Raw genomic sequence first — 11447 nt, 5'->3', positions numbered from 1 at the left:
TCTTTGATCTTTACTCATTTTTCTCAGCTCCTCAGTCCTCCTGCCTGTGACCAGGACTCGAGTCGTTTTTACCCTCGATGTATGAAAGACGCGTGACACAGCTGGAACATACAAACCAAGAAGCTATTGCTTTGTATTCATACATCTTGAGTTTTTAATATGATCAACAGACTGATGATCAAGCTTTCAGCTCCAAGGTGAAGTGTGTAGGATTTAAAAAACACAAACAAACTGTGAAATGAAATGAGCTCTGCTATTAACACATCCTCATCTGAGATAATAAACCACAGCTGTAATAGGCAATAAGGAAACAATGGACATGATGAAGCTGTAACCACACAAATATTTAATCTAAAATTCCTGCTCCAAAGCAAACACGTCTCATTTAGTCATTTCCCCGTTTCCTCCCCCGTCTTTTCGGCCTGCCACCTCCTCAGAGGGGAGGGATTAATGCAAGGGGAGGAAGTGAGGAAAAGAATGAAGGATGTAAGAACCGATAATTGAGAAGGGCTCGTGTCTAGACTGTTTTGTATTTGGCTCGGGGAACTTCTACCGTTCGACTGGTGCAGTGAAAAGAGTTTTTAGCAGTGATCTAATGAAAGAGTCTGAAATGAAGAGGAGGAGGCAGAGTGGTGCAGGAACTTGGTGTGCTTTATTAGCTACTGATTGAAGGTAGAGGACGTGCTTTAGCCAGGACCTAAATAATCGGGAGAAACAAAACACACATTTTACTAGTGGCCAGCCTTCGTTATAAAGGAGGGAAAACTGAGGCTTGGCGCAGAGAGCTTCTCATGATTTCATCATGGAGGAGGTAGATGGTGACTTACTCCTTTCTAACGTTCATATTTTCTCTACATGGACTCTCCGTTAAAAGGGTTACATGAAACTTTTCGAGCCCGTTGTGTTTCAGAGAAAATACGTTGGACAAAAAAATGATAAATAACGTAAATGAAATGTTTGAAATGTACAAAATCAAAGGGCCAGTTTGTGTGTTAGCCTCGCTTTTCCAGGACAGGAACAGAATAGTTAAAACAATCTAACACGTTGTCATTCGTAGTAGGCACATTATGTATAATCAGATCTATTTATATGGGTCATGGCATGAAGCTAATATCACATCCACAGGGAGCAGGGGCAGCAGCATATTAATGATGACAGACTCCACGAGAATCACAATACAAGTAAAATACAAGTACAGACACTACAAGCTACACATTGCACTAAGCCACAGCTGTGATCACAGGAAGACCGATGAGTTTGCCCTGTGGATGCATCGCGCCCACTACGGAGGGACCGTGGGCGGGCTCTGTCTTTAGATTGCTTCAACGTAGTTGGCTGGCAGCATGCCGGTCTTGCCGGTACGCTGAACAGTACCGTACATCCAGCCTTCGTCGATGGACTGCACGTTGACGATGACGTCGCCGTCCTTGAAGCACACCTCGTCACTGTCGGCTGCGGTGTAGTCATACATGGCACGCACGGTTTTCTGAAGGAAAGAGATGGACACACTTGACAAACAAGCAGAAATTTTAAATTCAGCTTCTTTTCTTCAGGCCATAAAATAATGTAACTGATGTACTAAAATAATGATAATCCCACTGAACGTTTCAAACCTGCTTTACCTGACCACACCAAGCATCACCTGTAGCATCACTCCCCACAGGAGAAAAGTTAAACCATGTAAAGCGAATGGAGTGTATGTACAATATAAATATATGTTACTAACCCCGGTAGTAGAGGGGTGTGAGGGAATGGAAGAGACTGTGGTCTGCTGGGTGGCCACTGAAGATGACCTCTGCTGCAGCTCCACGGTCTTCACAGTAGCATGCTGGTAGCCTGAAGATGTTAAAATAACAAACAGATTAAGTAGAGGGGAAATTATTCTTCACTCTCAAGTGTATTTGTTGCTGTTTAGTCTGATGAGGGTTACCAATAGAGGAGGTCATGAAGCCATTGCTGTAGAGGGACATGTGGTGGTCAGCATCCTGGGACACCTCAGACTTCTCATCAGCCACGCCGCTCAAAGCGCTGGTGGAGCGGGAGTGCTCCTTGCTGCGACGCTGAGCTTGTACTGTCAGAACAGCATTAAGACATTATTTCAAATGCGTATTATTTATTTAACTATCAGTGACACACCTGCTTCACACACGAGAAGCAATACATAATCCTTTGCCAGTCACTTAGCTTCCCTGACATTTAATGATAACTTTGAATAAATCCATCGGGAGCATAACTAAAGCTTTGGCTCTCTGAATCGATCCTCTAGAATTTCAATCACCTGACATCATGTGCAGACTCCTGGACTGGATGTTGTCCTCAGCGGGGTCGTAGTCAAACACAGAGCCGGGGTTTGTGCGCCACACACGCAGATCTGAGGAGATGAATAGATCAGCCGATAACAGTCCGTATTACAGTTTTGCTTCAGGTATGTCTCTCCAGAATGTAATTTTGAGGTATTTTGTCTTTCAGTTTTATTTATTTTTTGCTAACAAGCTAACAACTCCTAAAGCTTAGTGCTTGCTGTTGTCGTTACCAGTGATGGTCTCCTGGTCGTGCTCTATGGCACGTCTCCTCTCCATCTCCACCACGCGCCTCTGGATGCCACGGTAGCTGATGTCGCTGAAGTCCTGCGTGTTCTTCTTCACACGCTCTGTCACAATATCAGTGGTGGTGGGAGTGAAGCTGCCCTTGCTCTTCTCAAAGTCCTCGTGGTATCTCACCTGAAGTGCACAAATACAGTAAGTGAAGCTGCAGGGCGGATGGACCCATTTTGCACGAGCCAACCAAACTGGCATCGATGCCAGCCTCCACTTTAACTACTTAAAATACTAAAATGTGTTGTCTGTCTTTTTTCTCTATACCAAACCCATTATTTCTCCATTATTGAATCAATTCTAATTTTAGTTTGTCTTTGTGTAGCAACATTGTTTAAGACTGGCGACCAGATTCTTGTTTTGAATCATTTTGAGATGATGAGGTGTCAAAGAGTACTGAAGCCTTACTCTTCAAGTAGTCAAGTAACAACGAAAGCACTTTTCCACTTAGAACAGAAATTAATCAAACAAGCACAAAAACTTACCCCAGAAATGATACGCTGAGTCTCCCTGACGCGCCTCATCTCAGGTGTGTCCAGAACAAAGGCGGCTTTGCCCTGGACCTGCTTGCGGAAGCTGTCAGAGTACAGAACCTAGAAATGACAGATCAAAAGTAGTAAGGATCTAAAATATTTCACACTCCCAAACCATCATTCAATAGCTGTTAGCATCCACAGCACAAGAGGTGTGGTCAGAGAGACTTAATGCCAAGAGGACACAGGCAGCTGCTGGGATGAGCTATGGCACTACTGGGATGAATTAGCAGGGAGACTTTTATTAAGTGGGCGAATTATTAAAAGGAAATAAAGTTATTTTCCAATCTTCAGTGGGAGACCGAAAGGAATAAGATCAAGTGGGAAAACAGCAGGAGAGATTAGCAGTGATGATGTGCACAGGCACACCACAGCTGGAGGTATTAAACATATTTTAAAAAAAAGAGAGAGAGTGCAGTCAGGTGAATTAATACGATTAACAAGAGCCAGGGGGACACATCAGAGTTAGAGAAGGGTTAAAAAGAGGTAGGAGTAGAACATTTCTTCAGCAGAACATGTTCTACAGGTTCTGAAAGGTACCGAGCTAATGTTTTCTTGGTTCCTTTTCACCCGCTCCATCTCTGGAGTAAACACCACAGGCGTTCCCTTGGCTGAACTGTCTTTATACAACACCTACAGGGCAGAAGCACAGCACCCCGAGGGGCCAATCAGAAACTCAAACATACAGACCACGCACACCTATAGGACTGCTTTCATTGACAAGGAGGAGTTTTCTGGAAATATCTGAGATTGATTAAACTCAGAGAGGTCATTTCTTTAGTTGGTGGCATTTTTTTGGTATATTATTTTGGTATATTTAAGCAGCGTCTGAGAAATTGGTCCTATAGAGTGATCCATCCTGGTAGCTCCTGCTGAGCAGCCAGGATCTCTGCTGTACGTGGAGACAAACATCCCTAATGCTTTAGCAGGAGATTTAGCTGTGAAGTGGAAATTAAGAGCAGCACACAGCAGCTTAATGTGAAGAAAGATGAGCTGCAGGTTAGAAGATAGTAGACTCACAGACCAAAAAGGAAGATTTTATTCAGTTTAGGGGACTGATGATTGAGGATTAAAATAATAAAGAGAAAAAGGCAAGGGTGTAAATTAGATGGATGGGCAGTCTGGGCCCTGGATGGAGCTTGATGAGATGAGCAAGAGATGATGAGGAAGGGGGAAGTGTATGATAGGCATTATTATAGGACTCTACTGTTCACAGTTAGGAGCAAACGTGGTACGGTTCCACTACCGAGCTGATGTGCTTCTGGGTTTCTTTGACTCGCTTCACTTCAGGGAGATCCGGTATAGCTGTTCCTCGACCCAGAGAGTCCTTGTATTTTATCTAACCAAATAAAATTTGGGGATTCGTGCAGAGAAAGTACAAAAAAAAGTAAGTAACAGATCAATAACAGAAAAACACGCAGACAAAAAGCCACAAGCGGCACCAAAAATCACAGCAGAGACAGAACATGAAATTAAACACACATCGTTCCCTAAAAAATAAAGAAGCAGGTTTATGTTAGACACACACAACAACTACTGGGAAGATCTACTGGAGGCTAAGGAGAATTGTTATGGCACTGTTTGAGGTGGAGGGATGAACGGATGCAAATCGGAGACTAGGGGTTCACTGCAGTGGAGTACCGTGCTAATATTTTGCTGATTGCGTTTAACTCTCTCCATTTCTGGCGTCTCTGATATTGATGTGCCTCCTCCCACGCCTTCTTTGTATTGATGCTTTGAATAAAACAGCACAAAAAAGTCAATTATTGTTGTAACACACTCAAAAGATGATTAGTTTTCAATTTAGGAGGGAAGGAAGGAATTTCAAAAAATTAAAAAAGACAGAAAAATTCCAAAGCGGAGTAATAAGGAAAAGGGAGGGTATTTTTGTCTCGTAAAAGGAAATGACGTATGGAACATGGTTAGGATGTAGGAGGGGAAAACCAGCGCTAAATACAGGAAAGGTAAAGTTTTCTAGATAAGTAAGATGAGATCAGAGGGCGTTTGGGGGGAGTTATTATAAGGAAGTCATATTAGGGTCACTGCAGTCTTTTTCCTCTACCAGGCTGATATTCTTCTGGGTTTCTCGGACCCGCTTCACCTCAGGCAGATCTGGTATGGCTGTGCCTTGACCCACAGAGTCCTTGTACTGTATCTGCCCATTGCACAAGTTACACAGGTGCAAAATCAGACGGTGACAAACAAAAGCACAGTTTGTACTGTAGACACATACACAGGCAGCTATTCATAAAAACAACATGAACACCTGAAATGAGAGGATACTGATTTCCAGACATATTTATGTATATTTAAAGGGACTAATGTAAAAATATGCAGGTTGTTTTCAGCGTGAGTGATGTTTAGTTTAGTTTATTACTTCAGGGTTCACATGAAATTAACAATGAGTTATTACGCAAGCTCTAAAAGTCCCCTGTGAATGATAAACTGTGAATTATTTTACAGTGGAAACAAGAAAAGTCCTCTAATGAGTTATAAAAATGAAATATTAGCACGAGGACAGATATCTGTAAAAAGAAAGTTGAATGTAAAATCATTATTTGAAGAGATTAGATGTGATGGCAGGTCTGGTTTTATTCTTTGATGCTAGAGGAGGAGGAAATATGGAGGGAGGAGTGGCTGAGGAGTAATGAGGTAGGGCAGGGTCACTCTGTTGAGTACCGTGCTGACGTTGCGCTGGTTGCGTTTAACCCTCTCCATCTCAGGGGTCTCGGGCAAAGCTGTTCCTCCTCCCAAATCCTCTTTGTACTTAATCTTACACGGACGAGGAATCAAAGCATAAACGAGTGGTTAGCCTCACCGAGCGCTAATTTACTTATCTTGCACCTTTGGGAGCACACGTCAACAAAAGCACACAGAATGAGACAAACATCTATACAAACATTTAACAAAGAACGCACACATTTCAGGTGTTGACTTCAGAACAACTGAAATGAAAAGGTTACTGATCATATCGGTTTTCAGACGCAGGTGCATGTGGGTGATGCTTAGTTTAGTTTATCACTTCAAGGTTCAGATGAAATTAATTATGAGTCTGTTAAGTCCTCACAGTCCCCTGTGGGCGATAAGATTCAAAGTATTTCACAGTGGAAACACCATCTGTTTACACTATATCACCAAAAGTATGTGGATACACAAATAATACAACCGTGTTTTGTTGAGACTGCATTTTAAAAGCATGGACATTCATGTGTTGCATTTACTGTTGTGTTTGCAGGGATTTGCTCCACATCAGCCACAAGACTCTTAATAAGTTCAAACGCTGAGCCTGCATGATGAGGTCTGGGTTCTGTCAGGGTCCAAATATAAAAGGCTTTTTTTCATGTACCCAAGTCTGTTAAGTCCTGTAAAATGAACAAATGTGAACTAACAGCCCCAAACAAAGGCACAATAAAGTCTCCACATACTTTTGGTCATCTAGTTCTTAGCATCTAGGGATTCTTTCTGGGCTCCAAAAAAAAATTAGAATGAAAAACAGGTTTCTGCAAAAAACAAAAACAGTTGAATATATAATTATTATTTGGAGAGATTAGATGTGATGGCAGGTCTGGTTTTATTCTTTGATGCTAGAGGAGGAGGAAATATGGAGGGAGGAGTGGCTGAGGAGTAATGAGGTAGGGCAGGGTCACTCTGTTGAGTACCGTGCTGACGTTGCGCTGGTTGCGTTTAACCCTCTCCATCTCAGGGGTCTCGGGCAAAGCTGTTCCTCCTCCCAAATCCTCTTTGTACTTAATCTTACACGGACGAGGAATCAAAGCATAAACGAGTGGTTAGCCTCACCGAGCGCTAATTTACTTATCTTGCACCTTTGGGAGCACACGTCAACAAAAGCACACAGAATGAGACAAACATCTATACAAACATTTAACAAAGAACGCACACATTTCAGGTGTTGACTTCAGAACAACTGAAATGAAAAGGTTACTGATCATATCGGTTTTCAGACGCAGGTGCATGTGGGTGATGCTTAGTTTAGTTTATCACTTCAAGGTTCAGATGAAATTAATTATGAGTCTGTTAAGTCCTCACAGTCCCCTGTGGGCGATAAGATTCAAAGTATTTCACAGTGGAAACACCATCTGTTTACACTATATCACCAAAAGTATGTGGATACACAAATAATACAACCGTGTTTTGTTGAGACTGCATTTTAAAAGCATGGACATTCATGTGTTGCATTTACTGTTGTGTTTGCAGGGATTTGCTCCACATCAGCCACAAGACTCTTAATAAGTTCAAACGCTGAGCCTGCATGATGAGGTCTGGGTTCTGTCAGGGTCCAAATATAAAAGGCTTTTTTTCATGTACCCAAGTCTGTTAAGTCCTCTAAAACAGCGGTCCCCAACCTTTTTTGCGCCACGGACCGGTTTATGCCAGACAATATTTTCATGGACCGGCCTTTAAGGTGTCGCGGATAAATACAACAAAATAAAACTAGCACCGGTACCGAAAAAAAGAAGATTTATTCATAACACACGTGAAAAGACCCAGGAAAACTGAGTTAACGATAAAAACGATAACAAAATCACGCTGAAAACCGATAAAAACCCTGAAAACCAGACATTTCACACCTGAGCCTCAACTCTCGCGGCCTGGTACCAAACGACTCACGGACCGGTACCGGTCCGAGGCCCGGGGGTTGGGGACCGCTGATCTAAAATGAACAAATGTGAACTAACAGTTCCAAACAAAGGCACAATAAAGTCTCCACATACTTTTGGTCATCTAGTTCTTAGCATCTAGGGATTCTTTCTGGGCTCCAAAAAGATTCTTTAATAAATCTAAACAATTAAATAATTAGAATGAAAAACAGGTTTTTGTAAAAACAAAAACAGTTGACTATATAATTATTATTTGGAGAGATTAGATGTGATGGCAGGTCTGGTTTTACTCTTTGATGCTAGAGGAGGAGGAAATATGGAGGGAGGAGTGGATGAGGAGTAATGAGGTAGGGCAGGTCACTCTGTTGAGTACCGTGCTGACGTTGCGCTGGTTGCGTTTAACCCTCTCCATCTCAGGGGTCTCGGGCAAAGCTGTTCCTCCTCCCAAATCCTCTTTGTACTTAATCTTACACGGACGAGGAATCAAAGCATAAACGAGTGGTTAGCCTCACCGAGCGCTAATTTACTTATCTTGCACCTTTGGGAGCACACGTCAACAAAAGCACACAGAATGAGACAAACATCTATACAAACATTTAACAAAGAACGCACACATTTCAGGTGTTGACTTCAGAACAACTGAAATGAAAAGGTTACTGATCATATCGGTTTTCAGACACAGGTGCATGTGGGTGATGCTTAGTTTAGTTTATCACTTCAAGGTTCAGATGAAATTAATTATGAGTCTGTTAAGTCCTCACAGTCCCCTGTGGACGATAAGATTCAAAGTATTTCACAGTGGAAACACCATCTGTTTACACTATATCACCAAAAGTATGTGGATACACAAATAATACAACCGTGTTTTGTTGAGACTGCATTTTAAAAGCATGGACATTCATGTGTTGCATTTACTGTTGTGTTTGCAGGGATTTGCTCCACATCAGCCACAAGACTCTTAATAAGTTCAAACGCTGAGCCTGCATGATGAGGTCTGGGTTCTGTCAGGGTCCAAATATAAAAGGCTTTTTTTCATGTACCCAAGTCTGTTAAGTCCTGTAAAATGAACAAATGTGAACTAACAGCCCCAAACAAAGGCACAATAAAGTCTCCACATACTTTTGGTCATCTAGTTCTTAGCATCTAGGGATTCTTTCTGGGCTCCAAAAAAAAATTAGAATGAAAAACAGGTTTCTGCAAAAAACAAAAACAGTTGAATATATAATTATTATTTGGAGAGATTAGATGTGATGGCAGGTCTGGTTTTATTCTTTGATGCTAGAGGAGGAGGAAATATGGAGGGAGGAGTGGCTGAGGAGTAATGAGGTAGGGCAGGGTCACTCTGTTGAGTACCGTGCTGACGTTGCGCTGGTTGCGTTTAACCCTCTCCATCTCAGGGGTCTCGGGCAAAGCTGTTCCTCCTCCCAAATCCTCTTTGTACTTAATCTTACACGGACGAGGAATCAAAGCATAAACGAGTGGTTAGCCTCACCGAGCGCTAATTTACTTATCTTGCACCTTTGGGAGCACACGTCAACAAAAGCACACAGAATGAGACAAAATCTATACAAACATTTAAAAAATAAAGCACACGCATTTTGCCTGATTACAACACTTTGAGCAAAGCGTTTCACACCACAACGTCTGCACTAAGAGTTTTAAGTAAAGGTTAAAGTATAGAACCAAGGGTTAAGAGTTAGTTACACAAATTAAAAACTGCTTGTTTTGCAAAGTTAAAAAAAATAAAATAATTTGCTCTAAATAAAGAAGGGCTGCATATCAAGGTTTGTTAAAAAATGTGGAACGCCAAAAAATGTGATATTAGAAAAAGTTAAGAAAAAATATTACGGAGTAGATACCAAGCTGAAATTCTTTGTATTCTCTTTAACACGCAGCATTTCAGGAGTGTCCTTTACAGTAGACACTTTGCCCTTTATGTTTTTAAGGTCAGCCTGGTATTGAAGCTACAAGGAGAAAAACAAAAGTGCAGTTAAGATGTTTCACAATGAAAAAGAGGTCAAGTCTTCACGTATATCCCTGATTAAGGCACAAAACTAACTGGAGTAGAACATTAAAACAGTACATACAAACAGAGGCGCCTCCAGAATTTTTTCATAGGGGTGGCCATGTGGGGGCCACAACTAAAAAAATGGGGTAGCACAGCAAAAACAGAATTTCCCGTTTTATTATGCAGTTGTGAAATATACAGTGGGGCAAAAAAGTATTTAGTCAGCCACCGATTGTGCAAGTTCCCCCACTTAAAATGATGACAGAGGTCAGTAATTTGCACCAGAGGTACACTTCAACTGTGAGAGACAGAATGTGAAAAAAATAATCCATGAATCCACATGGTAGGATTTGTAAAGAATTTATTCGTAAATCAGGGTGGAAAATAAGTATTTGGTCACCTCAAACAAGGAAAATCTCTGGCTCTCACAGACCTGTAACGTCTTCTGTAAGAAGCTTTTCTGTCCCCCACTCGTTACCTGTATGAATGGCACCTGTTTGAACTCATCATCTGTATAAAAGACACCTGTCCACAGCCTCAAACAGTCAGACTCCAAACTCCGCCATGGCCAAGACCAAAGAGCTTTCGAAGGACACCAGGAAAAGTATTGTAGACCTGCACCAGACTGGGAAGAGTGAATCTACAATAGGCAAGCAGCTTGGTGTGAAAAAATCAACTGTGGGAGCAATCATCAGAAAATGGAAGACATACAAGACCACTGATAATCTCCCTCGATCTGGGGCTCCACGCAAGATCTCATCCCGTGGGGTCAAAATGATCATGAGAACGGTGAGCAAAGATCCCAGAACCACACGGGGGGACCTGGTGAATGACCTGCAGAGAGCTGGGACCAAAGTAACAAAGGTCACCATCAGTAACACACTACAACGGCAGGGAATCAAATCCCGCAGTGCCAGACGTGTTCCGCTGCTGAAGCCAGTGCATGTCCAGGCCCGTCTGAAGTTTGCCAGAGAGCACATGGATGATACAGCAGAGGATTGGGAGAATGTCATGTGGTCAGATGAAACCAAAGTAGAACTTTTTGGTATAAACTCAACTCGTCGTGTTTGGAGGAAGAAGAATACTGAGTTGCATCCCAAGAACACCATACCTACTGTGAAGCATGGGGGTGGAAACATCATGCTATGGGGCTGTTTTTCTGCCAAGGGGACAGGACGACTGATCCGTGTTAAGGACAGAATGAATGGGGCCATGTATCGTGAGATTTTGAGCCAAAACCTCCTTCCATCAGTGAGAACTTTGAAGATGAAACGAGGCTGGGTCTTCCAACATGACAATGATCCAAAACACACCGCCCGGGCAACAAAGGAGTGGCTCCGTAAGAAGCATTTGAAAGTCCTGGAGTGGCCTAGCCAGTCTCCAGACCTCAACCCCATAGAAAATCTGTGGCGGGAGTTGAAAGTCCGTGTTGCTCGGCGACAGCCCCAAAACATCACTGCTCTCGAGAAGATCTGCATGGAGGAATGGGCCAAAATACCAGCTACTGTGTGTGCAAACCAGGGCCCTGTTCTTCGTACGTCGCTTACTACATCCAAGATCAAATGAAACATCCAAGACCAAACCATCGCGCTAACCGTGAGCTCGCTAATCCGGTTCCCCGAACACACCTGCTGTTGACGATTAGTACAGCTGGACGCAGTAATGTGACATCACTGGGTGTCGTAAAAGGGGC

The 11447-nt window shown here is 42.5% G+C and overlaps 1 protein-coding gene across 14 annotated transcripts in view; it reads right to left on the bottom strand.

Moving 5' to 3' along the window:
- Window positions 1-188: 188 nt before the first annotated feature.
- The window catches only part of neb (nebulin), a 63999-nt gene continuing 52740 nt past the window's right edge, over window positions 189-11447 (bottom strand). For 7 of the 14 annotated variants that reach the window (XM_085375001.1, XM_085375004.1, XM_085375000.1 and 4 more), the window contains 11 exons: window positions 9606-9710; window positions 5190-5282; window positions 4769-4861; window positions 4374-4466; window positions 3668-3760; window positions 3080-3187; window positions 2534-2720; window positions 2279-2371; window positions 1931-2071; window positions 1727-1836; window positions 190-1486 (listed from right to left, as the gene is read on the bottom strand). In XM_085375001.1, the coding sequence (XP_085231127.1) occupies window positions 1313-1486; window positions 1727-1836; window positions 1931-2071; window positions 2279-2371; window positions 2534-2720; window positions 3080-3187; window positions 3668-3760; window positions 4374-4466; window positions 4769-4861; window positions 5190-5282; window positions 9606-9710 (1290 nt within the window). In that variant the 3' untranslated portion in view covers window positions 190-1312. Of the gene's footprint in view, window positions 1487-1726; window positions 1837-1930; window positions 2072-2278; window positions 2372-2533; window positions 2721-3079; window positions 3188-3667; window positions 3761-4373; window positions 4467-4768; window positions 4862-5189; window positions 5283-5806; window positions 5900-6786; window positions 6880-8119; window positions 8213-9099; window positions 9193-9605; window positions 9711-11447 lie in introns of all 14 variants that reach the window. The other 7 variants (XM_085375014.1, XM_085375005.1, XM_085375007.1 and 4 more) reach the window with 7 other exon arrangements.

Source organism: Diplotaxodon limnothrissa, linkage group LG16 (assembly GCF_057381915.1).
Source record: "Diplotaxodon limnothrissa isolate DT_005_m linkage group LG16, D_limnothrissa_male_GT1.1, whole genome shotgun sequence".
Taxonomy (NCBI): Eukaryota; Metazoa; Chordata; class Actinopteri; order Cichliformes; family Cichlidae; genus Diplotaxodon; species Diplotaxodon limnothrissa.
Note: the sequence above shows the minus strand (reverse complement) of the source record. Positions and strands in the feature narration are given on the sequence as shown.